The sequence below is a fragment of the Centropristis striata genome, chromosome 18, assembly GCF_030273125.1.
Source record: "Centropristis striata isolate RG_2023a ecotype Rhode Island chromosome 18, C.striata_1.0, whole genome shotgun sequence".
In the NCBI taxonomy this organism is placed as follows: Eukaryota; Metazoa; Chordata; class Actinopteri; order Perciformes; family Serranidae; genus Centropristis; species Centropristis striata.
The window spans coordinates 13,960,688-13,979,943 of record NC_081534.1 but is presented as its reverse complement, the minus strand read 5'-3'; the positions used below and the strand labels follow the sequence as shown (position 1 = coordinate 13,979,943).

Here is a 19,256-nt window from a genome sequence, read left to right as displayed (position 1 = left end):
ACAGCAGTCCGGTATTCAAGTACAATAAAATACAATAGAATAAAATACTGAGGTAGCATAAATAAAAACAACAATAGAAAACAAAGCACAGAATAGAACAAGGACACTTAAGAAGTTAAATAAAAGAAGATCAGTTGGTAGGTTGGCAAGATGATGGTAATAATTAAACTGGTGATATGATGTATTCAGTTGTTTCCACCACTGTTGGTAGTGTATGTGTGTGTATGTTGGTACTTGTTGCAAAGTGGGGACCAAAGCATGTTTTTAACAAACAGAGTAAGGACATTTTTGAGAAGTGAGGACATTTGGACTGGTCCTCACTTCTTCAAAGGCTTTTTAGAGGGTTAAGACTTAGATAACGGTTACAGTAAGGTTTAGGTTTGGGTTAAGGTAAGGCATTAAGTTGTGATGGTAGGGTCCTCACAAAGATAGAAGTACAAGGGTGTGTGTGTTTGTGTGTGTGTGTGTGTGTGTGTGTGTGTGTGTGTGTGTGTGTGTGTGTGTGCACACTTTCAAAATCAACACAGGCAAGCTACAACTGGAATGACAGTCACCCAAGTGGGTGTGTCCATGCAGGCAGGTAAGCCATGTCCAAACCTGCTCACCTTGTCTGTTGATGCCTCAAACCAGTTTCAAATACCTGCATTCAGGACGGTGGAACAGTTTGTCTCTGCACTTCTCAGTTTGTCTCTAGATCAAGGCGTGAGCAGAAATGCCTCTCAAAGTGTTTTATTCCAGTGTGAGCTGTTCCGCAGAGGTACTGTATGCAGTCTTTCTTACTTGATACTTTATAGTAGATTTTGTTTCTGTAGACAAACTATAGCAACTCATTTGGACGTGAAGCAAAGTTTATTGTAAAAGAGAACTTGGTATAACCGTATGAGTCAAGTGCTACATGTGAATTTCATATGATTGCAAATGTAGCTGATGAAATTATGTCCTTTTCAGATGAGGGACAGGCCGCAAAAAATCTTCAATATTCTAGACGCCAAGAAGATCAAATATGAAGTTGTAGACATTTCTCAGAATACTCAACACAAGGATTTAATGAGACAGTTGGCAGGGGATCCGAAAGCACTGCCCCCTCAAATATGCAATGGGGACACCTACTGTGGGGTAAGTCTCACACGATAGCCTGCAAAAGTAATTCTAAGGTGTGTTTGCAATGTAACAATGTCTTAAAACTAATGGAATTGTAATGGGATGTAAATCATTTACCCACTGGCTTCATTCTTTTGGTTGTCTAGGGCGTAGACACAGCAATTCAATATTTTCAGTGGGTGATACCATGCACAGGATTGCATGTGTACACACACTCACACACACACACACACACACACACACACACACACACACACCTTTCTAGGTTGTTCCAGCAGGGTTTGGAGCTATTTGATTCCATTCAGATTTAGATTTGAGAGAAGTTGTTCTGTCTTTAAGAGTACACCTTTGATCCTTACAGAAGTACAAATTCTCATAGAGTTGCATTTTATATCCTCAAACATGATCATAATCACCCTTTTGGCTCTGGGGAGAGCAATGGGTTGGTCAGTTTGTCCACTTCTTTGTTTCTGAAGTATCTTGATAACTATTGGATGTATTGACTTAAAATTGTATGTAAATATAAATGCTCATGTTTAGTAGATAATATAACATATAAGACACACCATAATAATTAATAAACATATTAAGGTATGCTTTAAAATTCTGTATAATAACTGTTGCTTTCTCCCTTTCTCCCTCCGCCCATTCCATCTTTTCTTTCTCAGGACTACACTGCATTTGATGAAGCAATCGAGGCTGGAAACTTAGAAAAGTTTCTCAAGATTTAAAAGAAATGGAGAGCAGTTATGAGACAACAATAAATCTATAAAAAAGATAACATTAACATTTCTGTTTCCTTTCCTTTGATTCAATTGGCATTGATGCTTTATTTTTTATATTTGATGAATAATCTGAACAATTTGTATCATTCAAATAAAAAAATGTTTTAAACTTTGCACTCATTGATGTGATTTATTTGTAAATATGCCTTTATAAACCACACAAAATCTGATATAACCTCGTGTCAATTATGGCATGAAAAGTTACATTGAGGGATTGAAACCATTAATACTGTGTAGATTTATTTTTGGAATATATATATATATATATATATATATATATATATATATATATATATATATATATATATATATATATATATATATATATATATATATATATATATATTTCAGAATAAAGATTTTAGCCAGAGCCTGAAATGGGCTGGTACTCACCAGTATTGAATACCAGCATTTATGATTTTTGTCCATGAGTTCTTGTTTTTGTCAACTGTATCATTAATAGCCTTTTCTATAATAGAGTGTGTATCATAATTTATTGGGAGATGTCATGCAATTCAGACATTCAGAATCCCCATATATCTACAAAGCACGGTGATCATGTCATGCAACTGCTGAATTATGGTCCTGGCACCTTTTATGGTCCAATTCTGACACTGATTTTAGCATCTTTTTTCTTTTTCTTTAGGCTAATTGTGTACATAATTATTTCATCATGTTTTATTTATTCGTTTAATAGCCTACTGAACATTGAAACTACAACAGGTCAGAAAGGCCATTAAAAGAAATTGGCTTAATCCGGACACTCCATCAATAAGAAAATTGTATGATATAATTTATGACATTTTGGTAATGGAAACAACCATGTTCTTCCCGAAGCTTCAAGTAAATAAATATGAATAAATATGGCAGAATTTAAAAGTGTATATTTCCCCAAAACACCCTTCTTCTGTTTAAATATTTTTCCTTATGCAATTTTATTAGTATGTATGTATGTATGTATGGGTATGACTGCATGTCTACATGTCTATTGTAATTTAAAAATGTTAACCCTTTTTTAATATAAAACACCCCATGTTCTGTTTTTTGTTGAAATAATATTGTAAAAAGCTGAACGACAAAAATAAAATGGAAAGAAAAAAAGAAGCTACAAGAACAGGCAGCAGAGTGGCCGCCACTGTCTGGCATGGATGGGTCCTTGTGCTATTAAAGCAAAGTCGCGAGCTTATGACGTCCTCTTTACCCGCTACCCGAGAGGAGATTAGGGTGGGTTTCTCGGACCAGCGGCACAATCTAAAGGATTTATCAAGCATCTTAATATATAAATTCATCACAATGTGTTGTTTGCGATGTATAATGACTTTCCTTTCATATCTCTTATTTATTGCAGAACTTACGAGTCCAACATCCATCAATAATCAACAATGGCCGAGGAAGGGTGAGCATGACGCTTTATTTTACCGCTGGCGCACACACTGTAAACTGGGATATCTAACAATACGGCGCTGACTTTTCTATAAGTGGTGGTGGTTGTGCTGTAAAACTATTGTTGCACACAATATCTAAAGTGGTGGTTAACGGCTAGGTGTCTTTTCTTCATCCTTTGGCACAAGTTAACGCTAACAAACTAGGTTAGCCGAGTTGCATGCTAACGGGACATGGAGCCAACCTCTGAAATACAGCAATGAAGTGTAGGGACCATGTTAAAACTACTTGCTCTGCTCTTGCTATATACAGTCCAAACCTCAGAGTTTGTAAAGTCAGTGGCTGCAATAATGTGTAAAACTTGCAGTTTTTAGTAAGTTGAATGTAAAACGTTGTACCAGTCTGACAATTCATTCATCAGAATCAGTAATGACATGCTCCAAAGTATTGGCAAATGTAGGAACATTCATCATTTTGATTAAAAATGCAGCTTAAAGCAATGCACTTCACATCTTTCTTTACATGACTTAATGATTGGAAGCAATACAAGGTGATGTGTCTCATCTCTAGGGTTGGGCACAGTTTTTATTTGAATACTGGTACCTGGAGTTAACCACACTTTTGGACTTGTTGTCCTGATTCACTGACTTAAACATGCTTTTTTTTCTCGCTTGCTCTCTTTCACTGTCTCCACTACAGAGTACAGGACAGATGTTAGTGCAACCATAGTTCAGTCCCCAACCCTAATCTTTCTATGACTTAATGATTTGAAGCAGTGAACAGTGATTTGTTGCATCTGTCCTTGTGTGAAGCAATGTTAGGTTTGTCATGCCACTGATATTGAAGGGTCAGCCGTCTTTAAGCATACAACTTCATTTTGAGTGTGTCATTCCTTTGCTTGAGCTCCCTGGTGCTTGGATGATGACTTTTCTTTCTTTTGTCGGATACCCCTTCACTCCACATTGAGTGAGATCCTTATTCTGACATGCTGGAAGCTCTGCTGGAATCCACTCATTTGTCAAGTTTATCTTGGTCGAACTTTAAACGAAATTTATTTTCCACCTGTTTTTATAGCGTCGCTGCTGGAGGTGTGATGGATGTCAACACTGCTCTCCCTGAAGTGCTCAAGACCGCACTCATCCACGATGGCCTTGCCCGTGGTATCCGTGAGGCTGCCAAGGCCCTGGACAAGTGTGTTGAATTATCTTACTTTTTTCCTTTATGCTTAGTTGGTGTATCGCTGATGATACCTTGGCTCCCTCTTCTGAACTTTTATGAGGAAGACCGCCATTGTTACCCAATTTCTGTCTGAGATGTGCTGTCAACATTTGAAATGCCCAAATGGTGTATATGAGCCCTTACAGCAAGATAATTCAGTGTTCTTTTGCAGGCGTCAAGCCCATCTCTGTGCCCTTGCAAGCAACTGCGATGAGCCCACATACGTCAAGCTGGTGGAGGCCCTCTGTGCTGAGCATCAGATCAACCTGATTAAGGTAACAATTTTGCTCAGGGGCAGACTGATCAGGTTTGGGCAATATGGCGAGCCTCAATGCCTTATTGACAAAATGACAAAAGTTAAAATCCTCAATATTGAGTAGTCGTGTTATAAATGAATGCTTAATGCTATTTTGTGCAAATGGTGATATAGGTAGCATCATGTGTAATGTAATTCTGTATCGCTGATGATAATCTGGCTCCCTCTTCTGAATACTGTGAGGAGATTGCCACTGTTACCCAATTTCTGTCTGAGATACAGCCTGGAGTACCAACATTGCTGCCAAAGTAGTGTTTGCAATTGTGACACTATAGGGTGTGTTGGTGACCCTGTTTTCAGGTACGACGAGTTAAAGGGCACCGTTTGTCTTTATTTCAGGTTGATGACAACAAGAAGCTCGGCGAGTGGGTCGGTCTGTGCAAGATCGATCGGGAGGGCAAACCCCGCAAGGTTGTGGGCTGCAGCTGTGTCGTTGTCAAGGTAAATAATGCTTTTGCTGCAAGGTTTACAATGTGCATTTAATAGACATTGATTGAATACTATCTGCCAGACAAGTGCAGGTGCTGTGCTTCGTGCCATGCATCTGATTATAACTTCTGGCTAGATCACAGCCAGGGTACGAGCCCCTTCATCTACCTGTGGTGTCTGGGGTCCCTAAGAATGGCTACAAATAGTGAAGCATGATAGCAAGCACCATGACTAACAGGTCATCAGTGGAAAAACTCTGCTGTGTAGGCTACATCTGTTCAGGTTAACATGCAAAAATTCTTTTTAGTTTTCACTATAGTGTGAATTTGGGTGTAAGGTGTGAGATGATGCACAAGACAGCTAGAATCTTAACACTGTTTTAATGTGGCCAATATTAAGTATTTGTTTTCTCAAAGAAAGCAGCATATGTTAACATTAGCGTCTACATTTTTTTGTAGTTGTAGAGAAACTTAAGAGGAATTTCCAGGGTTTAATTGTTTACAGTGAACTGGTCGTGTCAGCTTGGTGGCATTTAAAGCAGGTTTTTTTAAGGCTGGTATTTGAACATTTAGACCTGATGACACCACATACTTTAAACTTTGTGTTGTGTATTGGGTGAACCACTGTATGGTAAAAGTACACTTGTTGTTGTTCTGTGGTGCTTAGACTGATGCAGTTTCTGAATTACTGCGCAAAGGTTTCCAGTGGAGTTTTTTGATTTAGTGCCATAGAGCTTTAGCAAACTCGTGCACAAGGATGCACATGTGAAATAGTACACATTCCTGCCAATGGTCTGACACAACTCAACTGCAGGTTGTGATAATGTGCCAAAAGATGCTGCAAAGGCTTGAACAAGATAGTAAGTTAGTAATAATGCCTCTAAACAATTTGGGATTTAAATTTCTTTAACTCATTTAATTACCTATGTTTTGAGGAAGGAAATGCATTTAACATGTTTTGTAAGACCTCAATGATAAACATAATCTGAGTAAACTAAACTTCTGTCTGTGCTGACATGTTTTACTTTTTGGTCATCCAGACCTGAGTGGAGTTTCTTAACTGTTTATCTCAAACTGTATTTTTCTGTCTACAGGACTACGGCAAGGAGTCTCAAGCCAAGGATGTGATTGAGGAATACTTCAAAGGCAAGAAATAAAATGTCAATAAAAAGTGGAAATTAAGCAGTTGTCTCAAGTGTTTTCCTTTGGATATTTAAGTGACCACTAGCATGTAAATTACAATCAGACAGGCAGTTGCTCTAAATCAGTCTGTTCAGATATGCAACTATGTCACTTTGTGTGCAAAATTTAATATGTAGACCAGGTGTGTCAAACTGACCCATGGTGCGGCTGCAGGTGTCATTCCATCCAAGCTGGCACACACCAGAGTCAACTCTAGCAACTGGAGCTGTCTTACAGTTTTGTATCAGGTGTGAACTTGATTGGCTGGAACAAAAAACCCCAGCCCTTTCATGGGTCATTTTGACCCATGGTGGGTCTATAAAGGTCATGGTGGTAAATGTCAATTGAAGGATTTCACACTATTACACTACATGCATTGACATAATATACTGCACTAGCTTAATATAAATTATACATTTGGTTATACAAATTGGTCTGTTACTGTTCAAGCATTGGCAATGCCTGTATGCTGGTTGAAAAAAAAAATGGACCACCAATAAGGACACTAATCAAAGAAAATTACCTGGATTCACTGTTTAAATGCTGTCCTGATATAACAATCTGGTTCTCGGATAGGCAAGTATTAATGTATAAAATAACTAAAGGCTTATTGCCTTAAGGTTTTGGTAGTTCACTGCACAGCACAATCTGTTTAAAAATGGATTACAACTCTTCTGAGATAAAATTTTTCTTAAGCTTCTGCTACCAGCATGTGCGTGATGCTGAGTGACGTGTTCTGATATAACATTTCATAAGGAAGACAAGATGCATTGGTCATTTGGATAGGTTTTCTCCTTTATATCTACATACATAGACATTTGTGAATAAAGAAAAGACATTCAAACACATTAAGGCACAACACATCATGACGCACATCCTCAATTCCCCCTGCCCAAACATTACAAAAATCCAGAGGAAAAAAAAGACCCCAAAAAATGTATTTCCTTGACAAAAACATCCACCACTGCCCTTTTTAAGTTTATTGTAAATAATTTACACAAGTTTGATGCAGCCTGCATTGTTGTGATTATTATACCACCAGGAAGAAAACAATTTGAAAAAGCAGCTGTTATTCCCACACACACATTGCCTGTACAGTGAAGCCCTCGTTGTTTGAAGGTCATTCGTCCCGGGTGACCCATGACAGGCCTGATAATAGTCTCGAGTGCCCAAGAACAAACCAAACATCAAGGAGTTGCCCAAAGAAACATCCTCCCAGGCCAAGGGAAGTCTTGAGCCTTTACAGGCTTATTTAAGTCTGCTACAGATGCAAGGACCGTAGACGGGGGTTTTCACAGCTGTCCGTTTCCAGCATCTGGACCACAGGGGCTGAGCTGGGTAGTTGAGTCATCTCTTAACCCCACTGTTCTTTCCTTTACCTCCTTTCACCTCTCCTTCGCTTCTTAAGACCGTTCAGAGTTTGTAAATCCAGACGTTCAAAAAGACAAGACAAAAAAAAAACACAAAAACAGTTGCAGTGTATTGTTTGTTCTTAAATAGTTTTACAAAAGACGGGGGCTCGCTGGCTGACCATTTCCACGGTAGCATTGCATGAGTCCATATTGCTATAATAGTTACAGGTACTCAAACTCCAGTGCTTGGTGTAGTGCCAGCAGGTCAGAGTGACTGGATATCCTCCAGAAAGGCATGTTGTGCTGTGGAGTAAACACACATCATTAAAACCAGCACGACTGTTTTTGTAGCTGCACACCGCCACCTTAAGTCATGCAAGCTACACTACAGTAGCTTGTAGATGCTCGCTTTGCAAAAGCACTGCAAAAAAAATCCATGCAATCCTAAGGCTTTAAAGGAGGAATTCAGCATTTTGGGGAATATACAAATTTGTCCTGAGAGTTAATTTAGATGAGAAGATCAACATCACATATCTGCCAGTTCACTAATGCTACAGCACAGACTGTATAAGCTCAATGTGGGTGTTGCCATCTTAACTTTAAGCCCCAATATAATTTAAACGGGTGATTTGTATAAAAATTCACCCCTTTTACAGTTGTAACAGAAAATAGCAATAGAGACCAAAATTGTTTTTTTGTACCAGGCTGTGAACATGTTTATTTCTACTGTAAAGTTGGGCATTTTAACATAGGGCGGTCTCTGTGGATTGACTCACTTTCTGAGACAGCCTCAAGTGGCCATTAGAGGAACTGCAGTTTTTGGAACTTTGGCACAGCATTTGCTTAATTTTTCAGCTCTAGAAGTTGTTGGTTGGTCTACAAGACAGCAGCCCTTAGCGTTATTACTGGAAATTGGGCTAAAAGCTAGCTAGGGATCTAAAGTGAATAACGCAACAATGCTGCAACTTCACCACTGAATTGCCAGTCCACCAGAGTTTATATGTGAAAGCGACCTAACATCTTATTTGTTTAATCTGTAAAATAAATGTCAAAATGACATTTTGTGGACTCACAAGGGATGACAAGACTTTATGTGGAGCTAAGCTAACAAGCTCATTTTCAACACAAGGTTTCAAGTCAACAAGTGAAACCTTAAAGATGCTAAAAAGCAGTTATTGATACATTGGACATGCTGAGCTAACTGGCTGTAGCCTTATATTCAAGAAGCAGATAAGTGAGTGGTATCAATGTTCTCATCTAACTTTCAGCAATAAAGTCAACATGCATATTTCCCACAATATCAAACTATTCCTTTAACAATCCCAGCACCCAGCATTATGAATGAAACCCAAAGCTGGAGAAGAGATGGGATTTATATTCACACTAAAGGAAATACAGTATGTCCTAGTATACCACTACTTGTCATCTTTTATGTTGTGGTATAACTCTGCCTTTTTCACATAGTATACTACAGTATCAATGAAAAATAAAACACCACACACCACTGGATAAAACCCAGCATTATTGCTCTAAACAAATGAGATTGTTTAAAGCTTAATCACTGTGTACATTTGGCAGCCATTCTTTTTCAATGTCAAATGTGACACAAACCAAGTTGAGTTCGGAAGTATATGATCCAAAGCAATTCATCAGATTTGATTCATTTAGCTGCAGGTGGCTCACAAATTCTGACTTTCAAAAGTAGGTGCAAAATGTACAACACTAGCCAAGCCTCAATCTCAAAATTTCACCCTGACAGTTGCAATCAAAAGTCTCCTGTCACTCCATAAAAAAAAAAAAGTGGGGAAAAAAGCAACAGCAAGTAGAACGGAAAAAAAGTAAACGACCAACACAAATCCTCTACAGCAAAGAAAGGCAGGCTTCGTCCAATCAGAGCTCACACTGGGTGGAGTAGGCGGGGTCATGGTGAGGTTGCGGGTCCATTACCTTTTTGGCCGCCTGCTCCTCTTCCACACCGTCCCCAATTACAACATACACTACTTTCCTGCCAAACCTTTGCATTATGCGTTCAAAGCAACTCTCTTTTCCTGCAAAAAAACAAATAAACAAGGGGGAGGAAGGAGGAGTCACATGGTCAGAGGGGTCAAAGTTCAGAAGATGTTTGTTTACCTGGCCGGCCGCATGCTCTTCATCCTTCCCATCGCCAATCACAACATATGTAATGTTAGTGCCAAAGCGGGAGACTATACGCTCAAAACAGCTCTCTTTGCCTGGAGACAAACAAATGGCTTTCACAGGTTTTTCCTTTGTTGATTAGATGGAAATAAAACACATGAAGAGGCAGAGCTGTGTGCATCAAGGGTGAAGTCACACGCACACAACACACACACCATTATCCCAGGACAGATAGCTCACACTTCTTAATCCTCACATCCACATGTTGCATCCATATGCTATCCTATTGCATCTAGCGTGATTAGCAGGCAGCTTGTAGCTTCACGATGACCACATTGCTACGTCCATTTGAATCAAGGCACCGTGGGGGTGAAATGGCTAGCTCACAAACACACACATTTGGTTTTGAAATTTCCTTCCTGAATGTTTTGGCTCTCTACCTCCCCCCTAATCCAAGTTGTTTTGTTTTCTTTCCTCAGATTGATGTATGGTTGAGTATGATTTATGGTTGGCCACAGTTGCAGTACATTGGCGGAACTAGTTGAGGTTTTCTGGCTAATGGAGTTCATTCATAATGTGGGAGTCGGGCCTGGAAGATCTCATGAGTGTCAGAGTTGTTTAAGGCCAGATCAGGACTTCACGGATATAATGTTTGTGAGCTGGAGGATAACCCTGCATTCATGTGGTGTTGGAAAAAATTGGAAAAATTAGTTCCCCACTGGGAAAAGTGACGTGAGTTGGAACAACAGCTCAGAAAGAGGATACATTTTGTAAGAAAACTTTATATTAATTCATGCACATTTTTGGCTCATGTTATTCGTAATAGGATTTTAGGTTGTAACCGTCAGTTGCGGTCCACATAGAGTAACAGTAAAGCTACAGTAAAGCAATATTTTAGTGGTTTTCAGGGAATTAACTGGTGCAGCAAAAAGTCTAAAATAAAATCACTTATATAAAACTTCAAACTGTTTCAGTGTGTTGTTTAAATGCTCTAAACAAAGTACAACTTTTTAGTGTCCATGTTGTTTCCACATTATGACTTAAAGCTCATTGAAGCTGTCACCAGCTGCATTCACGGACCCTTTCCAGGCTTTTTACTCTCTTAGAGGTTTTGGACCAGAAACCTTAAAGCGTCCATTCACACCCGATTGGTTTAATAAAACAAACATGTATTAAATTGGCCACACAGACACTTTAAACGCTTTGGACATAAATGAAGGACTTTATCTCCCTGAACGCGCCGTTTGGAGTGATGTAAAGGAGCAGCACGCACCTAAGGTAAAGTGTTTGGTTTATTATGAGCTGCCGCCGAGCAGAAAAACATTGTCATTAAACACTGATTTCCCGTTGATACTTTTGTAGCAAAAATGTTATTGTGCAAATCGTGCCTCAGGTACCGGTTCATTTTGTGCGCATTTGCAAATGTGCCTGTCCGCTGTGAGTAAAGGGCGTACTTAGCTACTTTTCTAACTATATGCAGTATATTATTTTATGTCATTCTGTTGTGTGCAACGAGGCCTGTGTGGTTTTAACTGCAGTGACATACATTTTTTTTCCTAAAGTGTAACTTAAGCAGAGTTTCCAAAGTCAAGAAAGATGCTCTCACATTGACTAGTCGTTTTTTTTTTTTTTTTTTTTTTTTTTTTTACTATTTTGTAAATCTTACAATTCATGTGATAAGTTTGATTTGGATTGTGATTGTTTGTTCGTGCTCGTTGAAGTAAACTTTTTTTGTATGCATTTGGTTTGGTTTTGTACGTAATGTTTGCAACAATAAACATTAAGCAACATGCACTTCAACAACAACATCAACAAGTATCTGGTGCCGCTGCTACATTCACTGTACATTGGAAATGCATGTAAAAACAAACAAAAGCCTCAGTAACACATGCCCAGTGGGTCAGGGTCTCTGTTTCACTGTGCATTAATATAAATACTGTAAATCTTATTAAATGACAATGAGAAATGGTGGAAACAGTATTCAGATCACTTATTTAAGTAATAGTTCTAATAGCACACTGCGGAAGAACTCCACTACAAGTAAAAGTCCTCCATTCTATTTATTATATAATTTAATGTACAAAAGTATGAAAATGTACTTAAAGTATCAAAAGTCAAATTCTTTATAATATATATATTAATTTATTATATATATTCCATATATATTATTGAATTATTATTTTGATGCATTTATGTAAACTCCTCTTAAATTAATCATCTGAAAAATGTAACTAAAGCTAGCAACTAAATGTAGTTGATTAAAAGTATAAATAAATACATATTTGCCTCTAAAATGTAATGGAGTGGAAGTATAAAGTTACATACATGGAAATATTCAAGTAAACTTAGGTACAGTACTTTTTACAGTTACTCTCCATCACTGGAAATAACAAATAACACTGCATCAAAACACTTAACAGTTGCTAGCAGGTATTGTAATATGCGAGAGGAAAAACTAATTAAGTGAGAAGGATACTACCAGTGCCATTTTTACAACATTATTATAGTATTTCTATTAATTAATTTCATTCATAAACTGCCAAATACTGTATTATTGCTACAAATTAATAGCCTGTTGCTTCAGGTCAAGGTGTTTTTGGCTTAAGCATAACAGCATGATCTGTTATTTTAGCCTTAGTCTGGTTCAGTTTTACTCTCTCTCTCTCTCTCTCTCACACACACACACACACACACACACACACACACACACACACACACACACACACACACACACACACACACACACACACACACACACACACACACACACACACACACACACACACACACACACAGAGAGGACATAAAAAATAAAAAAAACACACTGTAACTCAAAAATTCCCAACAAGCCGTTCAGTGAACCCGAGCCCAACTGAAGCAATAAGTTAAATATTAAGACACAGGATATCAGGAACATATGGAGTAGATGAAGATACATCAAAATAACGAGAAAAAAACCAACCTTCAGTCTAATATACACACAGTTAATATATGATTGCTTCCATTCCACATTAAATTGTTACCACCATTATTAAATTATAATCACACATTCTTGGAATGTGTGTGTGCACGAGTGTTTGTGTCTTACCTATTTTTGTTGCACTGTAAATGTTCTCGATGGGGAACACCGATCCCAGACTGTATAAGAGAACTTTAGCCAGCGCTGGGATGAGCTGCGTTGTGGTCACCAACACGTTTACACAGTTACTCCTGCGGGACACAGACCGGATTATGTGAAGGTGAATAAAAGGACAGATTAACAGATCGATAGAGGGATGAATTAATCGTGAGTTAATGTCCTTTGATGCTGAATATGGATGAGTTCCCACGCTCTAAATCTTGACCTTATTAATTGACAGCAGGGAGGACTCAGAGAGTCTCTGTGAGGGAAAGAATAACAAAAAGTGGCACCTGGAGCTGATGATGGACAGGGACTTGAGTGCGTGGGTGAGCCAGGAGTCAGTCAGAGCCTCCACCTCTGCTCTGAGCTGCAGCCAGGCGTCTCTTTTAGCGGGACCCAGCAGACCTGAAACACAGCATGACCTTAGTAGACCCTCACAGCATCAGGCATCACGCACATGCACACGGGTAAAACTCAGCAAGACACATTAAGGTTACAACCCATATATAGTCATTGTTACGTGGGATTTTGTTGTAATATTGCACATTGGTTTTGGTGTTGGTTTAAATTGCTTACATATTAGTGCACATTTTGTGCTTAATAATTTAAGACCTGCTGTTTTTATATTTTTACAAAGCTGCTAAACTAAGCCTTTAAGGAATGGTTGTGATTTTTTTAAAGCAGGGTTGTATGAGGTACAAGCAGTGTCCTGCTGTGGACAGGTGCAGAAGCAACACATACAGTATTTTAGCCACCTGAAGAGACGCCAATCTAAAAAAAACAAAAAACAAAACCTACACATACACATACACCTACAAGTTTAATTATATGCTGTTTAGGATTTGGAGATAAGATGTTAGCTGCTACATTCAGTAGTTTGCTATTTTAAAAAGATTGACTGGATTATTGTTTGTATGCACAGTATGTTTATTATGTACACTATGTTTTCATTAAATACATCTCTTTAAAATGTGCCTTAATTTAAATTCCAGGTTTTAATAATCTTTTCTTTAATGCCTTTATGAAAGGTTTCCTAAATCTCAGTTTTCAGTCAGCAGATACATTTAACTTTATTTTATAATAGCCTTTATATACCTCTTTCCAAAATATATGGCAAACATAAACAAGCTAACTGTTTGTGTGCCTGAATCTCTTCAGACACAACGTTAATCTGCAGTTCTGGAAGAGAATTGAAACGTTTAACTGAGAAAGAAAAAAATCTCCCTTTCTTTATCATCCTAACTATCCCTGTTGTCGAGCAGACTCCCATCGGATTGGCTTACCCCCCACATTGTTTTTGTACGAGCTATACAACTCTTTGACTCGTCGGTAGCGGAAGGCCAGTTTCCTCATCCAGTCGACCCCGCCGCGGACACCCGTAGCCAGGCACAGGTTGGCGCTGGTTGCAGCTGCATGGAAGCCATCAGTTGCAAAACTGTAAGTACTGTCGATAATAATGATATGTTTTATTTGAAAATCTGCTCTGGTGTAACAAAAAGATCAAATGGTTATTTTTGATAGTTCAGTATTGTAAACATCACAGCTGACATGAATTTGTAAAAAAAAAAACTTTTAAAAATGCATGAAATACATTTGACTGTTTCTGATAAATGAATAAATTACCATGCATCTGAAATCCTGAATTTGTGAATCATCATAAAACGAAAAACATTTATGTCATTTTCAAAAAAAAGTGAATTGTTAAATCTTCACCTTAAGTCCTGGCCATTGTCGTCTGAAGACACATCATCAATGTGTACCTGATCACACTCCTGTGCACATGCGCAAACAAACACATATTAGAATAAATAAGATAAAATAATTCAAGTGTCACAAGAGCAGATATATAACAGATCCATCAATAAGTAAAAAACTAGTATGCTATATAGAAATTAAGCATGGAAAAACTAAATAAAAAAGCACATATTAATAATTAGCTATAATAATAGCTAAGTAATAAGCTATAATAATAGCTATATTAATCAATTAAGTGCTGTGTCATATCACTTTACACCACTAGAGGGCAGTAGTAGTATTTAATTCAATGACAGCCTGGCTTCAAGAAACTTTTAAGTGCTTAATGTTGTTGCCTTTGTGGAAATTTGAAAGGATTTTTGTACAGATGAGTCAGATGTGTGTCTCACCTCCAGGTCATTAAAGAATAAGTGTGTGTCAGCCAAGTTGAAGATCATCTCTTCCATCCTTAGACCCAGCGTTACCGCCATAGGAGGGTCCTAATGAAAGAGGAAGACCATTATAACATCACCGTCATAAATGATTTCCTTTTCTGATTATTATTATTATTATTATAGCTTCCTCTCAGTTTTTACACATGTCCTACATATTTCAATGTACCCCCCTGTCAGACCACCCCCACTTTTAGAGTTGGTACACTCCACTCATCACAGCAGATGCTGACAGACAGGTTGCACTTGTTCTGTCCCATCAACATTCCTCATGCTTGGTGGCGGTGGGAGGGGGTCGTTTGTGGGGGGGAGTGTGTGTCTTCATGTGTGTATTGCAGAGAGTAGGCCCCCTCAACGGGAGACGCTCGGAGTGTGTGTGTGTGTGTGTGTGCGTGTGTGTGAGAGAGAGAGCCCAGGGCTCAGCTGCAAAAACCATCATCTGTGATAGGTCAGCAAGGGACGACAGCTTGCCGCGCGATTCGCTGACGCCGTCAGACGACCAGAATAGAAAGAAACTAACAGGAAGGAGAGTGAAAGTGAGCGAGCGAGGCACAGAAAGTGTGCAGAGCTCGCCAAAAGTTGACAGCTGCTAATAGTGATAGCAGCAATTTTGACCGCATTTCTTCCCCTGCTTCCCTGTCAATCACACAGACAAGAGGCACTTAGATTGTCCCTCAGGTAATGATTATGTTGGCTGTCAGCCAAAGGACAGTTGCCAACATCAGTGTGTGTCGAAACACTCACAGCTTAAATGTGTTTATTCCCTTTGAGTGCTTGAATTTTCAGCTTTGGGCTCCAAAAAGGCTGAGGTAGCTTTTTTTGGCAATATTTTGCAAGACAAGTTCAATCAATCACAGAAAATTGCAAATATTACTTTGCTGTTATCAATTGAGTGCTGCAAACTCAGCATTTCATGATGATGTGAACGTTATCCCTGGTTACAATAACTCTTGTATAGGTATATTTATTAAAAAGTGTACCATTATTTAGAGCTTTGATGCCCTCAATGCCTGCATCAGAAGGGTACTGAGGTCTTGTGGTTGCTATGTCAACAGTGTAAACACTATTTTGGGCGAGGTGTGAACAGACACAGCTGCCACTAAATTTCTTGAGGGCAGCCGCAGCAAATGAGGTGAATAAATTCTCTTAGAATCAGAGCACTAAAGATTTATCGTTTGGCTGATTTCTTTCAGCAGATATTGTCCTAGATCATATATGGATCAGTTTATAGATAGATCAGTTTATATGGTGTCTGATATGCGAGATATACATGACAACATTTTTTACATGCAGAACATGATGCTTGGGGTGATTTAGAAATGGTATGATATACCTATACATTTGTATTATTGTTATTATTATTATTATTATTATTCTTTATATAAATGGTCAGCAGTCAACTGATATTGAACAGACTGCGCTGATGTTTTCTTTTCTATTCAGCTTTTCATTGTTTGAAACTGTTACTTTTTCTTTCTTTTCCTTTTCCCCCTCCTTCTTTGTATGACACTTCATTTTCAACATAATTTGGTTTTTCATCTAACAATCACTCATGTGAAACAAATATCTTTGTGCTGTCCTAGATAAGTCCTATTGAGCCCTTACTCAGGAAATTTGCTTTAAGTTATTACAAACATGTGATGGAATAAAGTGTCTATATACTTTGAATTTTGTTGGTGTATATGAATTATGTACTGTATTTTACTTGCAATAGCATTTATATAACAATTGAAATGTGATAATAAATACTTGACAGGTTGACAGTGTTATGCATTGTGTATATTAATTGCATAATAATGTTAAAAATCAGCCTTCTGACTACCTTTGCATAGTCACTTTTTGAACAAAACTTAGAAAATGTCTATTTTCATACCAGCTCAAAAACTCGCTATATCAGCCGCTGGATCGTTTTTTCTTTTTGCTCTAAAAAACATTGCATTTCAGTCAGGCTGTACTTTGAATTATGTTTAATATAAATCTTAACACATTATTTGTGGTTACATGAAACCTAAGTTGAGCCATTGTCAACATTTCATTCAGAATTTGTTTGCAAGTCAGGAGAAAGTCAGGGGGAAATGCTTTTCTACTTAACCCAAGGCTAAAATTGTGATATCCTTTGGTATTCAGTGTTTCACTACTATAAAAACAATGCAAACCAAGCTAAATTAACCACAAGGCCACATGTGTTCGCTTTCTCTCTCTCTCTCACACACACACGCACACACTGCAATTTACAACTGACCCGGGCCTTTCTTATACCCATTAAATCCCAATTGCCAAACATTAAATTCCACGACTCGGAAGTACATCAGTGCCCACAATCCCTATCTGTAAAACGCCTGGGCTCCTATGGCTCTATGCACGTCTGGCTCCACATGCTGTGTGTGTGTGTGTGTGTGTGTGTGTGCGTGTGCCAGCTTTTGTTTGACTGCCAAACAAGAATATCAGAATGGACCCTGCAGGCTGCGGAGCGGGGACGTAAAAGCCCGTACAGGCAGGATGGTGGCTTACGCTGGTGCCCACAGGAAACGACATCACCCAATAAAAATCTGTAGCCGTGGCCACATTGGATGATCCCAGATCAGAGCCAAGAACTATTAAAATAAAGGGAACTATAAACAGTGTAGCTGTTATGTGAGAGGACGAGACCACCAGTTAAGTTCAAAATAAAGACTGAAAAATCATCAGTCCATGTAAAAAATTAGCATGTTACATTATGATTTAGCTAATGTAAGCTATATCAATTATTAATGTCTTTTAATGTATTCTTATTATGACGTGCATTTAAAGATTTTTTTTATGTCCACCATAAATTGACCATAACATTCCCAAAGTAGTTGATGTAATGTTAATATAATATCCATCCATTATCTGAAACCGCTTATCCTATTCAGGGTGTGTTATATAAGACTGCATTAAAGTCAAATGTAGAGATAAAACAAGTCCTCTTAAAAGTAAAAGGCCTAGGTTTGGTTTCATCAATGCACTACCCCGACTTTAAATCACATGTAGTTTCACTATTATAATAATCTTGTTTTTCTTTTAATCTTTACAAATTGAAACATTTTCTGGTACTGCCTTACCTTTTAAATGATTTTAATCTTTTTAGGAAATTATTCACTTTTGGGATAACATTACCTCAATCAATAAAGACCGAATCCTAGCCTGTGGAAGTGCAGGGGACCAGGGGCATGTGATATAATAATAGTATAATAATAGTCAAACAATAGGCTCCTGGTCACATCAACCACTGGCTGCTGCGATGCAATTTGTCATTAACTATCATATTCATTGGTTACCAATAACATCACAATGTGTGTGCTTGTAGCGAGTTGGTTAACTGCACTACTAACAAAACTTACTAGCAGTTTTCTCAAGCTTGTGGGTTCATACACGGCTTTGCACACCCTGCATCTTACTGTGTGTATGAGATATTTATCTCCAGAATGCTGATAAATGAATATCACGTTGATTTAGACTTTTGGACTGGAGGTGTTTTTGCTGTGGACTGGATGTTTGTTTGCTATTTTTCCCTCTGTACATTTGTGGCTCCAAGCTTCAATAATGCAGAAGTTGCCGCTAGGCCAATTATGGTCATTTTTAAAACGCTGGAGCAAAGTGACAATTCATTACTTGTCATTTAATCAAAGTCAAACTGGTGTTATTCCAGCTGTAACCTGCGATTCCACTTTGGCGAAGGGAAAGAATGTGCATGGATAGATTGATCCAGTGTGGGATGGCTGTAGAAATGAAAACACAATAAAAACAGAGAGCCAGTGAAGGCAACATCTTACCTTTCCATATTTCTGTGCGTAGGAGCCCGTGAGAAGAGAGTGGAAGACAATGATTGTCTCGTCCAGATCCCACACAAACACCCTCTGGAGAACAAAAGAGTGAGACAATGAAAGAAGGTTGAGCCCATATGTACATTTCCAACATATGCTCATACAACAGTTCCTATGATAACTTATGAAAATGTGTGCATAACAACAATCCAATCCACGTGTTTTAAACATGCGGTCAATGTTATGAAATGGAACTACCTGGT

General features: G+C 38.3%; 3 protein-coding genes and 3 non-coding genes across 6 annotated transcripts in view; 5 read left to right on the top strand and 1 right to left on the bottom strand.

The window, feature by feature from the left end:
• Window positions 1-712: 712 nt before the first annotated feature.
• Window positions 713-2,000, top strand: zgc:153284 (uncharacterized protein LOC751696 homolog). The gene is made up of 3 exons (XM_059357044.1): window positions 713-757; window positions 949-1,116; window positions 1,770-2,000. The coding sequence occupies exons 1-3, from the start codon at window positions 713-715 to the stop codon at window positions 1,830-1,832; spliced, it is 276 nt and encodes a 91-aa protein (XP_059213027.1). The 3' UTR covers window positions 1,833-2,000.
• A 1,011-nt stretch (window positions 2,001-3,011) lies between these two features.
• Window positions 3,012-6,413, top strand: rps12 (ribosomal protein S12). The gene is made up of 6 exons (XM_059357157.1): window positions 3,012-3,110; window positions 3,235-3,282; window positions 4,344-4,460; window positions 4,660-4,762; window positions 5,143-5,244; window positions 6,326-6,413. Exons 2-6 carry the CDS (start codon window positions 3,269-3,271, stop codon window positions 6,386-6,388), a joined length of 399 nt encoding a protein of 132 aa, XP_059213140.1. The 5' UTR covers window positions 3,012-3,110; window positions 3,235-3,268; the 3' UTR covers window positions 6,389-6,413.
• On the top strand, window positions 4,182-4,258 carry LOC131991744 (small nucleolar RNA SNORD101). The gene has a single exon (XR_009396176.1). It is a non-coding gene; the product is annotated as a small nucleolar RNA SNORD101 (small nucleolar RNA).
• LOC131991749 (small nucleolar RNA SNORD100) lies at window positions 4,503-4,587 on the top strand. The gene has a single exon (XR_009396181.1). It is a non-coding gene; the product is annotated as a small nucleolar RNA SNORD100 (small nucleolar RNA).
• Window positions 4,942-5,024, top strand: LOC131991747 (small nucleolar RNA SNORD100). The gene has a single exon (XR_009396179.1). It is a non-coding gene; the product is annotated as a small nucleolar RNA SNORD100 (small nucleolar RNA).
• A 787-nt stretch (window positions 6,414-7,200) lies between the features above and the next one.
• Window positions 7,201-19,256, bottom strand: part of eya4 (EYA transcriptional coactivator and phosphatase 4) — a 54,194-nt gene continuing 42,138 nt past the window's right edge. The window contains exons 13-20 of the mRNA XM_059357004.1: window positions 19,003-19,086; window positions 15,167-15,256; window positions 14,736-14,794; window positions 14,306-14,466; window positions 13,313-13,427; window positions 12,990-13,111; window positions 9,896-9,996; window positions 7,201-8,068 (exon numbers count right to left, since the gene is read on the bottom strand). Coding sequence (XP_059212987.1) covers window positions 7,988-8,068; window positions 9,896-9,996; window positions 12,990-13,111; window positions 13,313-13,427; window positions 14,306-14,466; window positions 14,736-14,794; window positions 15,167-15,256; window positions 19,003-19,086 — 813 coding nt within the window. The 3' untranslated portion in view covers window positions 7,201-7,987. The remainder of the gene's footprint in view (window positions 8,069-9,895; window positions 9,997-12,989; window positions 13,112-13,312; window positions 13,428-14,305; window positions 14,467-14,735; window positions 14,795-15,166; window positions 15,257-19,002; window positions 19,087-19,256) is intronic.

Excerpts from the sequence above, each read along its gene's own strand:
- zgc:153284 (XM_059357044.1), top strand. The coding sequence starts at position 713 with ATGCCTCTCAAAGTGTTTTATTCCAGTGTGAGCTGTTCCGCAGAG. Across the intron at positions 758-948 it reads GTGTGAGCTGTTCCGCAGAG|ATGAGGGACAGGCCGCAAAA; the intron begins GTACTGTATGCA and ends TGTCCTTTTCAG. Across the intron at positions 1,117-1,769 it reads ATGGGGACACCTACTGTGGG|GACTACACTGCATTTGATGA; the intron begins GTAAGTCTCACA and ends TTTCTTTCTCAG.
- rps12 (XM_059357157.1), top strand. Across the intron at positions 4,461-4,659 it reads GCTGCCAAGGCCCTGGACAA|GCGTCAAGCCCATCTCTGTG; the intron begins GTGTGTTGAATT and ends GTTCTTTTGCAG. Across the intron at positions 5,245-6,325 it reads GCAGCTGTGTCGTTGTCAAG|GACTACGGCAAGGAGTCTCA; the intron begins GTAAATAATGCT and ends TTCTGTCTACAG.